The sequence below is a fragment of the Gracilinanus agilis genome, chromosome 4 (assembly GCF_016433145.1).
Source record: "Gracilinanus agilis isolate LMUSP501 chromosome 4, AgileGrace, whole genome shotgun sequence".
NCBI classification, from domain to species: domain Eukaryota; kingdom Metazoa; phylum Chordata; class Mammalia; order Didelphimorphia; family Didelphidae; genus Gracilinanus; species Gracilinanus agilis.
The window spans coordinates 354551479-354572241 of record NC_058133.1 but is presented as its reverse complement, the minus strand read 5'-3'; the positions used below and the strand labels follow the sequence as shown (position 1 = coordinate 354572241).

Below are 20763 nucleotides of genomic sequence, written 5' to 3'. Positions count from 1 at the left end.
AAATGTCAGATAAAACTTGTTGCTGATAGTGGAGCCCTGGTTACTTTTCTAACAGTGAGCTTGTGGATTCTTATCCATTTCACTGAACAGATGGGACCTAGTATGCCATTTTGGTGAAGTATGATTCTGACAGGGTAGTAGCTTGCTCCTCCCTCATGTAGGGTAAGAAATGGTCATCAGCTCAAGGTCAGATAGCTTTGTAGAGGCAGTGGTCCCAGGACTACTGCCAGATTCATGGTGTGTTGTGGTAAAAGCAGATTCCAGTAGCTTTTCCCCACCTGGTGAAATGATTGACTGGCTGACAGCCAAGATGAACATTCTTCAAGCATCACTGACAGTGCTTAGTTGTTTTTTATGGGAAAGAGTATATTTTCTTGATTAGTGAATGTTGCTTTCTCAGTGTTCTAGAACAAAAGTAGTGAAATGATGAAATGGTTGTTAAAATTTCAGCCAGCTTTGCTTCAGTGAACCGAAGCCCTGATTTAAAAGTCAGAAATGTTCGTGGAGACTGTTGGAAAGAAATGGCCCAGGGATCATCAAAACGGTGCAAGCTGGAGATGGTTTCTAATGTTTTATTTTATTTTTTTCCCTGCTGGATGATTCTTGTAGGCATCATCATCTAACATCAACAAGATCAGCATCATGTCACTCTTTAAGAATTTCTCTCTAAGATGATGATAGTCTGAATTGATAATGTTTGGGTAACTTTTTTTTTTTTTTAAGAAAACATTTTACAGCTTCTGTGCAGAGCCTGAAGTTTCTGAAATGTTCTACTAGATGAACTAGATTTTTCAGCAGGTGCCAGGAAGAGATATGCTAGCAGTTCATGGCAGCTTTTGTTTTTTAGTGTTTTAAACTCATTTTTTAGAAACCTAATCACATGGCAAAATGTGGCTGTTTCCTTGCCATAAGTCAGTAGTAAGTCTGAAATAAAGAACAGTAAAGTATGTCTGTGTGCATGTTCATAAACATGCCTTCTTTGTATTATATAGCTATATACCTCATTAAAGAGAAAAGGTTTTTAACTTTAACACAGCAGGAGATTTTTCTAATTGCATTGTACACTCAGAGCATTTTCTATTCATTTTTTTTGTCTTTCTTTGAGTTCTCCCCTACCTACCACCCTCATCCCCCACCTGCCTTGACAATCAGAAGCTTTCAAATTTGACTTCATATGGTAATTGGACAAAAGATTAGCCACTGAGTTGATGGAAGCATTCTGTCCCTCTCTTCACAGGTCTTGAGTACAGATTTCCATATATTCACTTCTTTTGGAAAACTTCCTTTGAAGCAGTCACTAATCATTCTTTGTTTTATTTTGTTTGTTTACAGGTACAAGATTACCATGGGTCTAAGATCTGTGATCCCTATGTTTGGCTTGAAGACCCTGATAGTGAACAAACAAAGGTAATTGATGATATTTAAAGATGAGATTACTTTGAAAAACATGAATTGACTTTAGACCTGGTAGCCAAGCCTTGGCATAAGAAATTCATATTCCTTTTTCTGCATTTCCCCTCCTTCTTTACCTTTCCTGTTTTTTCTGGTTCCCATTTTAGGAACCTTCGAGTACCTAGCCAATAAAGACATGTAAATGAGATTGATATGACTAACATGTTAAGATAAGACCTTGAATCTCTCATCTAACTTATTTCAGGAACTCAGCATGTTATATTATGCCTGTAATGGTGATTATTTGTAAGCCTCTATGTATATGAGTATGTACACTTTGTTTTTCCTTTACATTAAACATATTGATCTAGTGGGTGATAAACTGAGACTTTCTCTTATTCCTGGATGCACTCTAATCATCAGAGCTCTAACAAATATGGGACTGAAATTAACAGGGAACTTGGGATTGACAGCTTCCAATTACAAAAACCAAGGAGCTTAGAAATTTAAAGGTGATATTTCTATATTTTCTTTGAAGTATTTATAGGAAAATAGTTAGCAAAAGATAAAGTGATGCCACCAACAGGAAAGCTAGGATTCTAATGAACTCTTGGAAATATTCAGGCTGAATAATTTTTCCTGTATTTGAAAGGCAAACTTGAAAAAAACTATTCTCCCAGTGAAAGATAGTGAACCATTTTATAAATGCAAGCAATACTAAAATTTCTTGGAGTTCTAAATGGACCATTTTTGTGAAAGTCATTGGCCTAGAGGGAGAAAATGAAAACATTGTTCATTTTTATCACACGATGCTACAAGAAAGCTATAGTTTTTTTCACAGTGGGTTTTTTAGCACATTCCATGTATCTATTGCATTGTTGCCATGAGATACTCATAGTAGTATCTGGATAACATTAATGGATTTCATCAGTAACTTTCAAAGATGTACCTCATTCTGTTTTTCTTTTTGAAGAACAAATAGAAAAAGTAGAAAAAGGAATGGGCATAGTGGCTAGAACACCACATCTTTTTTGCCCTTCAGTTGACTTAATGTCTTTTTTGCATGTTTTGGACTAAATATTTTTGAGTTGTAAAGTTCATGGACCCAGATCCTAGGCTGTGACCCTGTTAAGTATATTCACTTCAGCTCATATTGTTCTCAGAACTATTCTCTTCTTCATGGGTTGAGCCAGATTCACTTTGAAAACCTCCTCCTGGGTAGGAGACTGAAACCATGTACAATCTCAGGAGGAAATTTAGGTATGGGATGGCTTAGCTCTCTGTATTACCACTAAAAATAACATATTTACAAAGTACTTTAAGATTTGTAGAGTACTTTCTATAAAACAGTTCAATGATATTGGCCATTCCAGGATTATCTCCTTTTGGCAGATAATTATACTGACTTTCCTGGGGTTCAGTGATTTTGGTAGGTTTTATAGTTATTATCAGAACAAGGATTCAAATCCACATCCCCAGATTTCATCCAGTTCTAGTCCCCTAGAGCCAGTGATAGGGAAACTATTCACCTCTCCTCCCCCCCCCCCCCATCCAGACCATAGTTTGCCCATCACTACCTTAAGCAATTCCCTAATCACAACTGTAATAGGTATAGGCTTTAAAGGTATAAAGGCAGATTTTTGCAAGTAAATTAGGGAAAGCCTTGGCTGGAAATCATGGACATTCTGTATAGAATGCAGGGGGTAGGGAGGAGAGAGCTAAGCAACAGACATTGCTATTTTGTGAGGGGTTTGAAGCAGAAGTGCAATCAGCAGTCCTATTTGACCTGGGATCTTGGAGAGTGGTGAAGGTTGCAAAGGCTGAAGACATCATCCTGCAAGTCAACTTTGAGTAGGGAAGAGGCCTGTGTTCTGATGGACAGTTTGCAGACATCTCTCCCTACCTGGTTACTTTGGATCATTGGCTGTGGAGGATTTGGTTCCTGGTATCCTGAAGACAACTCTGGATCAGTTGTGAGACCCCAAATCCAAGCCCTCTTCCTCAGTCCTTAGCCAAGCTGTCAAACCTGGCAGAAGCCACTATGCCCCCACATACAGATGTAGTGATTAGGGAATTGCTTAAGGCAGTGATGGGAAAACTACAGCCTGGATCTGGCCCGTTGGGAATAGTTTGCCCATCACTGCCCTAAACCCATGTTGGCAAAGCTGTGGTACAGGTGCTGGGGTGACATGGAGAGGGACTGATGCATTCCCCCTCTTCACAGTGCCCGAGGACATTTTTTGCATGCACTGCCCTTCTGTCCAGCCACCTAATTCGAGCACTTCCTCCCTCTGCTGTCTGGGATAATTCAGGGGGCTCATAGGCAACTTGAAGTTGCAGTTTGGGCATGTGATCTTGAAAATATTCAGCAACACTGCCCTAGACCATTTTTTCTCATTTTCTAAATGAAAGAATTGAGGCTCCAAGAAAGAGAAGCACCTTTTTTGAGCTCACCAAACCAGGGCTGGGATGGTAGTCTTGGTTTCTTGTCATCCCCAGCATTATATCTCTATAAATAGGAGTTCAGTTAAACTGGTATAAGTTTACTGGTATCTGTTGCAAAAAATCTTTTTAAAGGGATCCAGCTGGGTAACTCAGTGGATTTAGAGCCAGGCCTAGAGATGGGGGAGGTCCTAGGTTCAAAGCTGGCCTCAGATACTTCCCAGCTGTGTGACCCTGGGCAAGTCACTTGACCCCCATTGCCTATCCCTTACCACTCTTCTGCTTTGGAACCAATACACAGCATTGATTCCAAGACAGAAGGTAAGGGTTTAAAAAAAATCTTTTTAAAAATGAAGAAAATTTATTCATTCCCCCAACAAGTAATTATCAAGAGCCTACTGTGTGCTGCACATAGTATTTGCTGCTGGACATCACCCGTCAGCACTAAGTCCTTCCCACTTTCTTAGTTGAAAAATTCAGGCAAAAATGTCTTAGAACATGCAGACTTCACATGGCCTCTTAAGTGAAAAGAAAAATCTGATCTCAAGTCTATTACTTATTCCAGTTCTTAAAAAAAAAATTAAATGAGTTATCACTTAATTGTGAGAACCAAAATGCTGGACTCTGACAGAGTAAGATTTTTAATTTGAATTGTCTAGCTTGGTGAATGTCTAACATTTCAAGAATAAAGGAGAAGTTTGGTCTTAAAAGAGGCATGTAAACATGAAACGTGATTCACTCATCAAGAATTCGTCCATGTTATCAATTTGCTTTTAGTGAAGTTGAATCACAGAATAACGTTGGGATTTTCCCAGAGTTAGACATTTGTTCTAGCTACAAAATCATTAGCTGACCCACTCCTCCTACTCATTAGAGACACCATTGAGCATGAGAAGCTCTTAATAAATGGTTGTTAAAAAGAATAATAGCTAATAGCATATTTATAGAGAACATAGCACTTTACATAAATTATCTCAGGTATTTCTAACCACTCCTTTTTGGTCTACATGCTACAGGTATTCTTGTCCATTTTTTGCAGGTAATGAAGCTAAGGCTCAGAGGCTAAGTAAATTTCCAGTATACAGCCAATAAGTGTCATAGACAGATTGTGGACTTGGGTTTCCTTGGTCCAGGCATAACACTCGTTCTACTGTACTATATGACCTTTGATCATAAATCTCTCAGTTACCAACTAGGTCTCAGTGCTTCTAGAAAGAAAAATGTCATATTAGCTTTGTTACATTGGAAGCTTGAGATTTATTGGTGACTACATTACTGTCTCTTCCCTACCCTCCCAGCCTATAATAATCAATATTTTTCCTTCTCATGACGTACTTCTATCCTCCTTGAGGTGGTATGTGATATAAGGAGAAGAATCTTGAACTTGTGTCACTGGACTTGTGTTGGAGTCCTGGCTTTATTAATATCCCATTAATATACCATACACACACACACACACACACACACACACGTGTGTGTGTGTGTGTGTGTGTGTGTGTGTGTATAAACCTGAGAAAGGTGATTAACTTCTCTGAGATGCAGTTTCCTAAAAAAAAATTTTTTTTCAGGTAACAGAATATTTTTAAACAATATATCTGCCCTTCCTACTACCATTTACCACCACTAGGTAATTTTAAAAAATACATAAATTAATTGATAACCCTGTAATAAAGTCACCAATATATCTCTACATAGTACAGCAAAACAAATTCCCACATTTGCCAGTTCTAAACATGTATGTCTTTCCACTTAAGTTCATCATTATTCTTTTAGGAGGTATGCTTCATCTTTATTCTTTTAGATGGATTCATGGATTATCATTGAATTGATCATAGTTCTAAAGTCTTCTTAGTAGTTTTCGCCAATAATGTTGTTGTTATAGAAATCATTTTACTAATTTCACTCTCTTTGCCCAGCTCTAATTCATAAAGATTTCCTCTGAAATTGCCCATTTCATCATTTCTTCATTTCTTATGGCAGAGTAGAAGTCCTTTACATTTATATACCACAGGTTGTTAGCCATTCCCTAATAGAAGGACATCACTTAATTTTCAGTTTTTTGGCTGCCACAAAAAGAGCTGCAGTTAATATATTAATATATAAAATGCAAATAATATAATACAACATATAGATCATTTTCCTCTTCTTTTTCTTGTGGTATCTGTCCAAGGTACTGATGGACTCCTTCAGTTAGACTGCTTATCTTAACATAATTATTCTCCATCTATTTGTTTGGGGATTTTTTTTTGTTCCATTTTAGAATAATCTTTTTTGAGTGATTGTGAAATCTCATTGAGGAAGTTTTATAGCATTCTGAGGCTTGATGCAGTCTTCACATTACCATTTCTAAACAAGGATATTTGAATGACTTCACCTTCTATAAGGGATTCTCTCTCATTTGTTAGGAATTGTTAGGATATTTTTCCATTACAGTAGCAAACACCTTTGGCTAATATGTATATGCTATTTCAAGCAAAGTAACATCTCCTTACATCTGGCAGAGAATTTTGTATTATCCTGAATTATGAGTATCAGCTGCCAAAAGTTATAAGCTTTCCAAAAAACCCTTATAGTTGTTCTAGATTACTTATTCTTCCTAAATCTTCCTATTCCACTTTTATTCTTCCTTATTTCATCATTGTCATTTAGGAGATAGCTCTTCTTTGACCCTCTTCCTCCTTTGCTCTTTTAAAAATAAAGCTGAAGGCCACCTTTGAGAGACAGAGAAAATTATTCATTTTACTTACTTTCTGACCTCTTCACAAAACTTTTATTCATTCTCAGTGATATTTCTCAATTTAGCTGCTCCTTTAATGACTTGCTGTCATATTCTTTTCAATAGAGAGTAATCCTGGTGGCCTGCCTGTTAGCTGCCAATATGGCTAACTTTTCTCTCTGCATAGGCAGAGTGCTGAAAAAAATATAGTACTATGGCCAATTATTTGGTGAGCTTCCTAAGATCTTGATGTATATGGAAAGGGGCCAGGTTTGACCTATCTGGGAAAGGAGAGTTTTTTTTATAGGAGCTAGGAAGAAGAAAGAGAACATTAAATAAGGAAAGAAAGCAAGTTCTTTTTAAATGTATTCTTATCATTTATCCCTTATAGAATTCACCTTAAATGTGACTTTTCTCCTAAAGTTGGACTTAGGGATAAATAGTCTGAATTATTTATGTAAACTAATTGATCATACTAGACAAACTGGATTGCCTCTTTAACAGACATATTAAGCTAGTAAATCATAAAAAAAATTCCTCCTATTATTTCATATTTAACAATACATTTTAATATCTTTCCTCAAACCTTTTTCCATATAATTTTCTAAGTAAAATTGGTACTTTGGCTTCCAAAATAGATGTCAGAGAGTTAGGACAATACAAAAACTGTAATTGTTACTACACTTAGGAAAGGGTGGGACAGGTGTGAACCCTTGCTGGAAAATATTAAAACTTATTGGTGAGTACCAGGAGAGTATGTTCTAAACATAAAAAATGATCATTGACAGTGTATAATGTTAAGGTTTGCAGGGTTCTTTATACTTTGTCTTGTTTGATCTTTCTAGCAATACTGTTATTATTAAATTATTATTACTAATTATTATTATTAAATACTATGTTATTATTATTCCTAGGATACAACCAAATCTTTCTTGCACCGAAGTCTATCACCTTATCTATATACTGCCTCTCAAATGATGAATTGTAGGGTGCCAGATATATAGATACTTGGTAAAATATCTGTTAACTGATTTTAAATTTTTTATTTTATTTGCAATGCCATTAATTTTCCCATAGACAAATAGTTTTCTGTAATTAGCACCATGTTAGGACGGAGAAGCTCATATAAATAACAAGACCAGAATAATAATCATAGATCATATTGAACTTCATTTTGGACATTAGCAGGTTATTTTAGTTTGGGTGATGTTCAAGAGATCATAGATTTATAGCTGGAAGAAACTTTAGAAGCCATCTAGTCTACCCCCCACCCCCATTTTATAATAAGGAAGTTAAGATTGAGGTATGTAATGTGACTTAATTAAAGTCTGGATTAAGAGCTGGAAGGGTCTTTAGAGTAATTGCAGTGTTTTGGGAAAAATGTGAAAAAACCCTCTGCTTTAAAGGGGAGAGAGAGCCTGATGGGGAAGAATAAGATAAGTGTCATGTTGCATAGAATTTAGTCTCCTGTATAAGGTGTTCCCATGGACATTTCCTCATTTTGAAAAGTTTCCTGTTAGCTCACTGAGAAATTTTACATTAGACCTTTTTCTTACAGTAGTGTAGTAAGGTGGAAGAGAGAAAAAGTGCACATTTTATTAGAGCTATGTTTGTGTGGGTCTTTGTAGCAGTAGTGATTTGGCAGCATCACTTCATATGGCTTGTTGGTTTTCTGCCTATTGTTGTAATTAAAAATTAATCTTGGAGACATATTAAATTTATGGTTATTTATTAGTGAGGAGAAAGAAAGGGAGAAAGATATTATCAGATCTTTCTAACTATCATAGTCTTCCGGACCCAATTCTTCAGATTCAGAATTCCCAACCAGCTCTGGCCCATTTTATAAGTGGTGACAAGGGGCCCCAGCTAACCACAGGGTCAGGCCAGATAAATTAAGACCATCCAAGGAGCAGACTTGCTTGTGTTTAGGAAGGGATTGGAGCAAAAAGACCTAGAATTCACCTTGCCCTGGCTCTTATACAACACATGGCATTACATCTATTCAGCTTTTAATTAGACAGTCTGGGTCACATGTTCTGATGTCTAAGCATTTAATCATGCCATGCCACATGCCATGTTATAGTCTTCTGCCCACCCATTCTGAAAATCAGGAACTGTACTCATTTTGCAACCTGTCTTAATGTGCATGTGCCAGCTATTATATTTTGATATTAATTTCACACAATTCTCCCTCTGATTCTTTGGGAGACCGGCATGTTAAGTCTTCCCACTTTTGATTCTGAGAAGCTAACATGCTAGTCTCCCCAATGAATTATTCTGTATATGATGTCTATACAATTTATGATTTTCTTACCAGGCTGCATAAGGGAGTACAAAAGATATTGTACATTTCATGGAGAGTATAACTATGATTTGGGTAATTAAAAGAAAGAAAAAAAATAATTGATAGGTCCATTGACAAGGAGCCATTAAGGGGCATTCCCTTTTTTGGCACAAGAGTTTTACAATTAGGATAAGATAATGACTCATGAGAAGAATAAAAGTGGGTGGAGGGTTCAACCTCCCTCAGTTCAGTTTATTATATCCAAAGGTTCACTCAGAGTCTCATAATGTAGTGTTTGATTTCTGGAAGCATCCTTTTTTGCTGTCTTCCTTCTAGTCCCTTTGGAATTATGATAATACTTTCAGCATTTTCTCCAGATCTGCTTTTCTATTCCAGGTTATTGGTGTTATCTTTTCCTAAAATTGCTTTAAAAAGATATTAGACTTTGGACTTTTAGGATAAATACATACTGTCATGTTAATCTGGTGTTTGTGAAGGTTGGACTTAAAAGATATACAGAGGAATCTTCCAGAATGTTTCAGGATGTTTTTCCTAGGACAAAGACAAACTATTGTAGAATAGATTGTGAGGTGGAAGAATTCAGTTCAAAAGGGAAGCAACAAAGAGGCATACTGACTTCTGAGATTTTAGACTTTATATTGGGAATTCAGAGTCCTGGGATTTTGATAGCAGGAGGAGAGTAAGAAAATGAAAGTGAAAGAAGTTTAATGTTAACCAATAAAAAAAAGTTCAGTTACTTGTAGAAAATAATTAAGGGGAAAAAAGCCCCCAAACATTCACCTTGAATGCTGAATTTTATAACAAAAGCCTTGCTGGGGTTTTGCTCTTCAAGCTATCTTTCTCACTTCTCTGCCAGACTAAACTTCCTTATGCGCAATTTGGATCAAGTCCTTTGCACAAACTCTCTTTATCATACTTTTTTGCCTAAGTCAAATACAGATGCCTTTAGCAAGTTTCTCTGGGCCTGTACAACTTGTTGTTTTCCTGCTTTTGCTATATTATACCATTTGCCTTTACTTTCCTAATGATTCATGCAAACTGGTTACTTGATGTGTCTTGTAAACTTTGATTACCTTTCTGCCTCTTTATCTTTGTTTAAAGTATATTGTATTCCTAGAAATCACTCAACCATTTCTTACCCTGCCTCCCTTAGTCCTTCTACTCCCAGCTCTTCTAGCTAAATATGTTGACCCTGACAGATTTCTGATGATGAGTTCCAAGGACAGAACATAGAGATAATGTTGGAGATGATAGAAAAGTCAAAGAAGGACAGGAGTCACTGTTTGGGTCAGATGGGATGATGGATAGAAGCAAGAACTACTCAGTTCTTATGTTTCTAGTTTTCTTTGCCAAAGACATTGATCTTTGAAATGAGAGGAATTGAACAAAATTGATTAACAGGGAGTTGAAACTCAAGATGAGTGAGAAAATGGTGAGAGTATTTTAGATTCCCTTTATTCATGCCTCTTATCAGTGTCAGGTGAACTACATCTTTCTGAATGAATTGGCAAATGTTGCTAGGCTGCTATTACTGATCTTAGAAAGATCATGGAGAAAGAAGTGTGTTCAAACCTGGAAAAGGTCAAATGCTTTCCCTATTTTCAAAAAAGGGAAGAGGATAGAGTCTGCAAACTGTAAACTTACTTTCATTTCCTGGCAGTATTCTAAAATATTATTAAAGGGAGGGCTAATGAACCTTTTGAAAGAAGTGGCTAGGATTATTGAAAATAGGTCATGAAAACCTTACTTGATTTTTTTAAGCACTTTGTCTAATATTTCAGGGGAATGCTATAAATGTAGTATGCCTAGATTTTAGCTGAGTATTTGCAGTCCTCATAGTTAAGATGGAGAGATGGGTTCTTAGATAATAACACTATTAAGTGGTCAGTGTTGACTACATGACTAGGTAGAGCCAAGGGGCAGTTGTGGAATATTAACTCTAGGGGAGGGCCTAAAGAATCTGTCCTTTGACTCTGTTCTGCTTAGCTTTTTGAACAGTGACTTAGAAGGAGGCAGAGTTGGTTTGCTTATCAGATTTGCAAATGATACAAAACTGGGAGGTGTAGCAGGCAACATTGTATTGCCTGACAGCATCAGTGATATTATAACAACTTAAGAAGGTCATCTTAAATCTAATAATAAATTTGAAGAGGAAAATGACATTCTTTACTTAGATTAAAAGAAGAGTTTTAAAGATGCAAAATGCGTGAGGCTAGCCCTACCTTCATGTGTAAAATATCTAGAGATTTTAGTGATCTACTAGTAGCTTAAAATACAGTGACACTGTAACATGTCAGCAACCTAAAAGTGAATGGGATCAATTATATGATTCTGTCAACCAGAAAAGGCCCGTGGTACTCATGAGCCAAATGTGAGTCAGTTACATAAGACTCGTTCTGGCAAAAGTAAGCACAGTAATAGTTTATTAAAATGAAGTACATGTCATGCAGTCACTTATCACCATGAATCAAAAAGAGGATTATTTATCTTTTGAGGGACTGTCAGTTACAGAATAGAGCTGGAAAGAATCTTAGTAATCATCTAGTCTTACACATTTGTTTTATAGATGAAGAAACTGAAGTGTCAGACTCTAAATAGTGTCCCAAATAGCATGAACTTTGCTTAAATCAAACTTTGGCATGCCTTATAGGACCTTTCTAATCCAGTCAGTGGTTTTTTTAAGTAATTTTATCAGCAGAATGTTCCAAATCAAAGAGTGATACAGAGGAAAGAAGAAAACCAAACTTTGCTTAATTTACTATATGAGAAATTTGAAATATTCCAAGTTAAATTTTGGAAGGGTGAATAGCTATTTTTAAAAGAGGCTAGTTGCATAAAGCTTGATTTGGCTAAGTAGTGAATTTTTTTTACAAAATCCTTTTAGTGTACTAGAAAAGCTTTTAAAATGCCTCATTGCTGACATTTATAGCATGGAGTCTACTTTGAAAATTGAAGCCACCCACTTTAATATTCATTCTTTATCTGAATCATGAAAAGAAAAGTATTGTATGACCAGAAGACTCAGATTTTTTACTTTTAATTTTCCTTTTTCCTCCATTCATATTCTCTTTTCTTAAAACATTTCCTTGCTCTTATTCTCCTATCTTTTTTCACCATAATCAGCCAGACTATAAATTATTTCTGCAGACTAAGCAGAACATTTTTGGGGATGCCTGAATTCCTTTAGATCACTTATATTTTTCTGTAGACACTGGCCTATCTTTTAAAACTATATTCCATCCACAGGCTTTCTATCCACATTCTCATCTGCCATCCTGGTTGTTAGTATTCTCCGTACATATTTAGTGTTAGGTGGACATTTCTAAAAGGCAGTACCTGTTACAGTAACTACTTTGTTGATAATATTTCAGTGAGCTTTATAAATTTGTAATCCTGCTGGTTAAGAATATGGAGTTGGGCATGAAGATAGGGAATGAGTGATCAAGTAGGAGAAGAGGAATAAGGTTTAGAGGTTCTGGGTCTGTCTGTCCAAAGAGGAGTTGGGGAGCTGGAGTCGAGTACATAGGTAGGAAGCATCCACAATATTTGAAGTGTCATTGTGTGCAGAGAATTCTGTGAAAAGACTCTGTACTGTAGTGCCTCAGTGGAGTAGGGAGGTAACCCAAGTTTTCAAAGGTGGCATCAGTAGATCACCTTGTCCCAGCTTCATAAAGTCACTTGAATATACTTATTTTTACACATAGAACATAATTTTTATTTCTGTTTCTTACACTGTTTATTTTGAAGGAAATTGAGATTATTAGGAGACTGCATGTGGCTGTTGGGTAGCTGTTTGGACTAGGGATGATTAGTATAAAAGTTTTTTTTTTAATTTTTTTATTCATTTTTTTGAACCCTAATATCTTCACATATCCTTCTATATTAATTTTATTCGTTACAGGGCTAGACAATGGGGGTTAAGTGACTTGCCCAGGATCACACAGCTAGGAAGTGTCTGAGGCCAGATTTGAACCTAGGACCTCCTGTCTCTAGGCCTGGCTCTCAACCCACTGAGCCATCCAGCTGCCCCAGTATTAAAGTTTTAGCTTAGATTTGTGGGATAAGTGGTGGTAAAATATTGAAAGCAAAAATGTAGTGATTACTTAGAATTTCTAAGCTCGACATACAGGAATTTTGTGATTATGAAGGGGAAAATCTGTTACACTATAAAATGAATTCCATTGTGAAAGATATTTATTAATATAATATCTGGCATTTACATTGTACTTTCAGGTTCATAATCTTTATCTGCATTATCTCATTTGATCCTGAGGGTCAGTGATATGAAATGACTGGTCCTGTATAATACAGTTAGTGTCTTGAATTGCAATCAAACCCAGATCTACCTGACAAGTCCTACATTAGATATTTAAAGTAAAGTAGAGCAGAAATGAAGATAGCAAATTTTGAGCAAACAAGTCTATTTAGTGACAGAGGATCTTTAGATCTTTACTTTCTTGGATATCAGTGCTTTCAAGATGAAATATAAAGGATAATGCCTTTCTAAAATAACTTGTAAACAATTTCCCTTCTTGGCATAAAGTCAAATTCCTTCAGCATTATGATGATGGTAGGTAGCTCAAAGGATGCTTTGTGCACAGCATGCCCATGCAGAAGATTTGGTAAATTTGAATGGACCGAGTTGACCTTGATGATCCTTAAAAAATGGCTTGGTCTTTTCCTTGTGTTTTTACCTGTATATAGAAGTGAAGCTGAATCCTTCATAGTCAAATATAATTGTTGATAAAGGACAAAAGAGCTTCATAGCTTGATAAAATCACTAAAATGGAGGACATTTTACATAGTATGGTAAACCAACAATTGTTTATTCCTTGCAGCAAGTAGTTTGAAATAATAATAATTATTAAATACTACCTTTTCCCCTGCTATAATCATCAGGTATGCTTTCATAGACCATTAAGAATGAAAGTGACCTTACATATAATTTCAACCAACCCCTTTATTTTATAGCTGAGGAAACAGCGGTGTGTAGGTGTGAAGTGACTTGCCAAAAGGTCACACAGCTAATAAGTGTCAGGATCTGAACTTGGAACACCGAGTCTTTTGACTACAAGTCTTATCATTCTTCCTATTTATCAGTGTTCTTCTTGCTATATCTTGCCATTCTCTTTAAATAATCATTAGTACCTAATCCCACATATATCCCAAATCTCTAAATTAGAACAGATTTCAGATTGAAAGGGACTTAGGAGACTTTTTCTGTTTAACCTTTGAAACAAGAAGCCTCTTTCACACTTACATCCAACAAATGGTTATTTATCCTTTGCTTTAAGATCTCTGGTTAAAGAGAATGTAACTTCTTTCCAAGCTAGCTTGTTATGCTTTTAGATAGCCCTAATTATTAAGCGATTTCCCTCTACCTGAAGCCTAAATCTGCCTTTTTGATTGGTCATTTTATTTATTAAGGGATGTTATCAAAAACTGTTCAGAATTCCAGAATAGGAGTAGCAGTATGGTGTGGCTAGAGCATTGGCCTTGATGGCTGTTTCTGCCTTCCTGGGCCTAGAAGATCCTTCCTCTGAAGCCATTTTTTCTTGTCACTTATTTCCAGCTGTTAGCAGCTTTCTATAAATTATTTTGTTTGGGTACAAAGATGAGTAGTTTTTAAAAAGGGACTAGAAGATTCCAATTTTGTTTAACTTTTTTTTTATTGAATGCCAACTAAATAGAAAAACAGTACTTTGGAATTGAATGTTTAGATTTATCAGAAAAGGATAAGCAGCTTTTGTTAATGCTTTGATTGTGTTGATGGATAGCAATTCTTATTGGAAACTTTTTATTTTTATTACTTTGTTTCCAATTTTATTTTTTTCTCCAGGCTTTTGTGGAGGCCCAAAATAAGATTACAGTGCCCTTCCTTGAGCAATGCCCTGTTAGAGGCTTATACAAAGAAAGAATGACTGAATTATATGACTATCCAAAGTATAGCTGCCACTTCAAAAAAGGAAAAAGGTATGTGGGATTTTATTTTTAATTCGTTGTTGAAAATATTTTCCTAGGATCTAGAAAAATGGTTCTACAAAAATAGCATTTCATGAAAATTCATGCATTTATAAAGTTTAAATATAAGAATAATTGGCCTCCAAGCTCCTTCTCGAGTTTTAAAACTATCCCTGAAAAATGCCTAGAAAAATACTCAATAGGTGATGGGAGTTTGGATCTAGACTTTGAGAAAAGAGTGGGACAAATAGCAATTCAATTTAATTGTTATTATACAGGTGTGCACTAGTGTAGCAGCTGGGTAAGTTGAATACTTATGCTCCTGATTTCCCATGTACCTATAATTAGAATCAAAGGATAAACTTTGCCTTAATTATAATCTCTCTCTGAGCTGTGTGATTTAAAAAATTTTGGTTTTGCTGCAGTTTTATGTTTGTGTGTATGTGATACACACATATATATTTTAACAAAATTTAACTATACAACATTCTTATTTGTCCTATAGGTATTTTCATTTTTATAACACAGGACTACAGAACCAACGAGTATTATATGTACAAGATTCTTTAGACGGAGAAGCCAGGGTATTCCTGGATCCAAATAAGCTTTCTGATGATGGCACTGTGGCTCTTCGAGGTGAGCAAACCTTACAAAACATTCTGTTGAGTTCATAACAGTTTCAAATTAGATCTATGCTAGAAGAGCTCTTACGAATCTTCTTCAATTGTATAGATGAGAAAACAGACTTAGAGGGGTTAATTGGTTTACACAAAGTCATAGGTCAGTAGTGTCTGAGCAAAGTTTGGGACCCGGGTCCTCTAACTTCACATCCAGTGCTTTTTTAGCAGTTGATAGAGGCTTTTGTGTTATTAGAAGCATGGATTATTACTTGATTCTTTTTTCTGATAAGTATTCATTCCATATCAGGAAAGTAAAATTTCACATGATATAAACAGAATACAATCAGGCCATGCTTTTCCATATTGGTGATAGGATGTTGAAATGGGAATTGTTCACATACTTTGCATAGTATCTTAGAGAACAGTATGTCTCAAACACAGGAAAAAATAAACACATTCTCTTTCTTTCTCTTCTTAGAAGTGACTCCCTACTTTGATTGCAACTCAGTGATAGGGTGCTTTAAAGTTAGTCTTTTGATCAGGAGAGGCTGTTCATACAGGGATTTATGGCAAGGTATAGGGAATTAGAGATGATAGGGGATCCAAAGAGAAAGGTTACACCTCACTTGTATCCAAGTGACTCATCATTTTAGGCCCATTTGGGCCAACCTTATGATTTTTGTAGTATGTAGAATTGCTCTTATTTCCTATAGGTAATTAGACCTTTTAAGCTTTGTTGCCTTCATTCTTGTGACATGGAGAAAAATCTAGATGTGGGCCTTTAAGTTCAGGGAGAAAAAATTTCCTACAATGAAATATGAAAGAAATGTCCCATGCTTACGAGTATAGGCTATTAGTTAAACAGTCATAGTTTCTGACTTTAAAATATAGGAAAAGAGTAAAAGCCTTTGAGAGAAATCTTTTCCGCTTTATTAACAGTGACCTAACTGGTTCCAGGAATGACTAGGTAACCAGATTTATCAAGACTAGTTTTGCCTATGTAATTCAGATACTCAAAAGGCCATGACAATAGGACATTTTACCGCCCTCTTTCAGGGCACAGGTCTTTAAAGAAAAATTAATAAATAGGCTTTGATGGCTGCTTTTTCTTTTGGACTGCACTTAGCATTTTTTTGGCTTAAGGAATTCCTTGTGAAAAAATGCCCTCTAATGATGTACTAAAATATTAAGATATTCTCTTGATGGTTGGTGTTATAATGGTAAGATACAAAGGATTAGTTGATTCCTTGGTAACTCATAGTTTCTCCTGTGACCAGTGCACTCCTAACTACTAGGCTGAGTTCCAAACAGGTCAGGGTTTATTATAAAACACAGTTTGATGGAGGAGAGGATTAAGGAAGTAGGATACCCTAACACTAAGGGCTCTAGCGATATTCCTACTTTTTACTACCCTCCATCAAACTGTGTTTTAAAATAAACCCTGTCCTGTTTGAACTCAGTCTGGTAGTTTGGGTACACTGGTCACTAGAGAAATTATGGGTTACCAAGGAACCAACTAATCCTTGGTATCTTACCATTATAACAACAACCATCAAGAATATCCTATTATTTCAGTAGCTCTTTTGCAAATTATAGTCTTAGAATTGCCTAAAGCCCTGAGAAGTTAAATTACCCAAAGTTACATATCCTTTGGGCACTGTAGTCAGAATTCAAATGTAGGCTTCCTGACTGTGAGGCAGTTCTATTCATTCTGCTAGTGTAGATTACTATTTTCTAAAGAGACCTCTCACCAGTTGATAGAGAGAACATACTGCCCAAGGCTTGATCCATGATAGACTTACAGCCCTAAATGAAAGAATAGGTATTTCTGGTCACCCTCATGTACTCTTCAGGATTCTCCAGTGGGAGGTAGAATTTTAATTTGCTATAAAATTCTAGGTATAACTTGTTAGTGAAAAAAAGTTGATTGAGCATATTCCTGTAGCCTTTTTTATTTTTTGGGAAAGCGTCTGGCTTGGGTTTAACCTTCTAGAATTCAAGATTTGGCATATTAGAGGAATTCTTGAAAAATTGGGTAGGTGTCATAGACCACTGTTTGATCAAATCTTTTCAGAGATCTGTTTTTGCCTAAAAATAAATATACCAATTTGAGGCTTTTTTTTTTTCCACTAACACCTTTTTCTGTTCATTTAATATGGAGCAGTACATAGATGTTAATCACTAATCAGTGTTGAAAGTGAAATCCCAGCTTGAATTTGTGTCTGAAGTTTTTTTTTGTTTGTTTGTTTTTAAACCCTTGTACTTCGGTGTATTGTCTCATAGGTGGAAGATTGGTAAGGGTGGGCAATGGGGGTCAAGTGACTTGCCCAGGGTCACACAGATGGGAAGTGGCTGAGGCCGGGTTTGAACCTAGGACCTCCTGTCTCTAGGCCTGACTCTCACTCCACTGAGCTACCCAGCTGCCCCTGTGTCTGAAGTTTTAATATACAGTTATCTCATTTAATTTGGCATCTAATGAAAGGCAAAAAAAGTTCTTGCTCTCAAGAAGCTCTCAGTCTAGGGGGACAAACAGCACACAAATAACTATGTACAAACAAAATGGGTAAATTGGTGATAATCTCAAAGGGAAAAGCATAAGGAATTTCCATTGCATTTAACAATAAGGCACAGCACAGTGTGTTGCTATTTACATTGCATTTCCAATCAAAACATTTTTAGCTTTGTAATTATCAAATGATGATAGCATCATAGAATGTTGACATTTGAAGGGACTTTAGAAATCATCTGATTCCTAGGCATCTAAAATACTACCTAATGCTTGCTGCTTGTCAGGTGAAGTTTTTCTTAACCAACTAAAGTCAGCTTTCCATGACCAGAAAATTAGTGTAAAATGGTACAAAATATCTGAAACTATATTTCTTTATAGTGGCTTTCATTTGTTAAATAAATAACCTATACAGAAGGGGAAATCTCTGTTTCCATTACTCCTAATTGAATTCCAGCTGTGAATGACATGGTAGGAGAGGGGATTGTAGATAATTATAAATATTACATAAAATATTTTTATTTTAAATTGTTAACCATTAAAATTAAATTCAACAAATATTAATTGCTTTAATCTACACATAGATGCTAAAATAAAACTGAAATACTCTCTGCCCTCAAGGAGCATTTTAAAACAAAGCTAAAAAACACAACTTAAAAGAAACTTTGCTTTTTGATTGACTCTATCCATGATCCTAAAAAACCAAGCATAATACCACCAACCACTAATCCTTTATTTTTTCTATTTTGGAGTAAACACATTTAAATCCTTATTCTTGCATTAAATATGGACTTTGTATAGTCAAAGGTAGTGGGCCTTGCACTATAATGTTTGAATACTCTGAGAAATGATGTTGTAAAGAGAGATCTCATTCAGTTTTGAATCCATTCCCTAAATTACACAATGGCTACAAATAGTTTTTTTATTTGATATGCATCATAATTCACTCATTCCCAATTCTTTTTCCTTATTCCCTTTACAGTATATATAAAAAAGATTTGAAAAATCTTAGGAATACTTTACTTTAAATATGCATTTCATTCCTAGATCACTATGAAGATACCAGTAACAAAAAGATGTTTTGGTTCAGAGGGTGCAGAGTGAGTTGAAAAATGCAAATACTTTATATGTTTCTGCTGATTTTTTTCTTCTGTCATAATCCACAGGCTATGCATTTAGTGAAGATGGTGAATATTTTGCCTATGGTCTGAGTTCCAGTGGTTCAGACTGGGTAACAATTAAATTTATGAAAGTTGATGGACCGAAGGACCTCCCAGATGTTCTAGAAAGAGTCAAATTCAGTTGCATGGCTTGGACCCATGATGGAAAGGGAATGTTCTACAACTGCTACCCCAAACAAGATGGGAAAAGTGATGGTAAGATGATGGAACTTTTTGGAGTAATTGTTGACAAAAAAAGCTATGGAAAGGTAATGTTCTACAACTGCTACCCCAAACAAGATGGAAAAAGTGATGGTAAGATGATAGAGTAATCTTTTTGGAGTAATTGTTAACAAAAATAGCTAAGTATCTTCTAGAGTTAATTGAGTGTAGAGTAGCATTTCCCAGAACAGCAGCTATACCACTCAGGAAGGTAAGAAGATTATTATGAAATCCTGCAGTTTAGTTGGCTTTGGTAGGTAGTGGCTTTGCGGGAGGCAGGGGCATTATAGAAGTTCCTTATAGCACTTCCTGGGCCTGCCTTTCTTTGACTATCAGTTTACCTTGTTATTGTGTGAAGAGTGAACCAAACTTTCTTTGTCTATCAATCAGCAATTTTTAAACCAAAAACTTAAACACCCCTACTTAACATTAAGTAAGGGAGTTCCCAAGTCACTTACTAAAGTGAGTGACAACTCCAGAGGCCATGGACCACCCCCTGGGCAGTGCTAAGCAAATTGAAAAACAGCAGTTGGTTCCTGGAAAGTGGAAGAAGGGACAGGAAGTGACATGGAAAAAGGACTATAAAAAGCTCTGAACTTCCTATCGGGGGAGCTTCTCCTGGTGACTTGGCTTTTGGAGGAGGCTTTGGACTTGACCTTAGGCTTGGACCTTGACTTTGGCTCTTGGACTGCTTCTTGAAGGACTGCTCTACTCACTTAGAGATGAGTAAAGGTCCTAAACTCCAGACCGGATGGCCATAAATGCAAGATTTAAATTAATATCTAATATTCCAAATATTATATTTTATAAAGTTTATTAATAAGCACTTGAAGTAAAGGAATAAAAAGGAAATAGAAGTATAAAAATTTAATTAACCAAAATAAAACTATGTGAATAGTTCTCTTGCTTCTCCCCAAAAGCCTGCTTCCACAGCTGCCTGTGATCACAAGAAGAGAGAGTGAGAGGCAGGGCTACACAAAATTTATATCCTGCCTGTGTCAGCACATAACATGAGAAGGAGAGCGGAATTTTAGTTCTGGGGTTCAGATTCCAATTACACAGTTGGAAGATGATAATATGAAATGTCATTATCTCAGGTAGACTTACCTACTCTTCCTTTTTTCTGTTTTTGCAGCAAGGAAGGGTCACAGCTTGATTGCTACTTTTTGCTAGGAAGAACTATTGCATTAACAGTTGTACCCTTGTCATCTTTAAGAAATCATTGGTTTTTCTAGCTACATTGGCCTTGAATGCCATAGTGTTTTTCCTTTGCTTCCAGCTTTCAGCTTTTGCTCTTTCTTGGTTTTATCCCTGCAACATCTTTGTTTGGGGACTGCCTCTGAAGTAAAAGAGAGCTCATTGAGCAGCAGGAGGACAAGGATATTCAGGTTGTTAGAGAGAGAAAGAGAACCTTCATGCTATTCAGGAGTTCCTGTGTA

The 20763-nt window shown here is 36.0% G+C and overlaps 1 protein-coding gene across 1 annotated transcript in view; it reads left to right on the top strand.

Annotated features, from left to right (window-relative positions):
• The window catches only part of LOC123247663 (prolyl endopeptidase), a 162640-nt gene that overhangs the window by 9095 nt on the left and 132782 nt on the right, over positions 1 to 20763 (top strand). Inside the window, exons 2-5 of the mRNA XM_044676624.1 lie at positions 1333 to 1407; positions 14695 to 14828; positions 15322 to 15452; positions 19109 to 19318. Coding sequence (XP_044532559.1) covers positions 1333 to 1407; positions 14695 to 14828; positions 15322 to 15452; positions 19109 to 19318 — 550 coding nt within the window. The remainder of the gene's footprint in view (positions 1 to 1332; positions 1408 to 14694; positions 14829 to 15321; positions 15453 to 19108; positions 19319 to 20763) is intronic.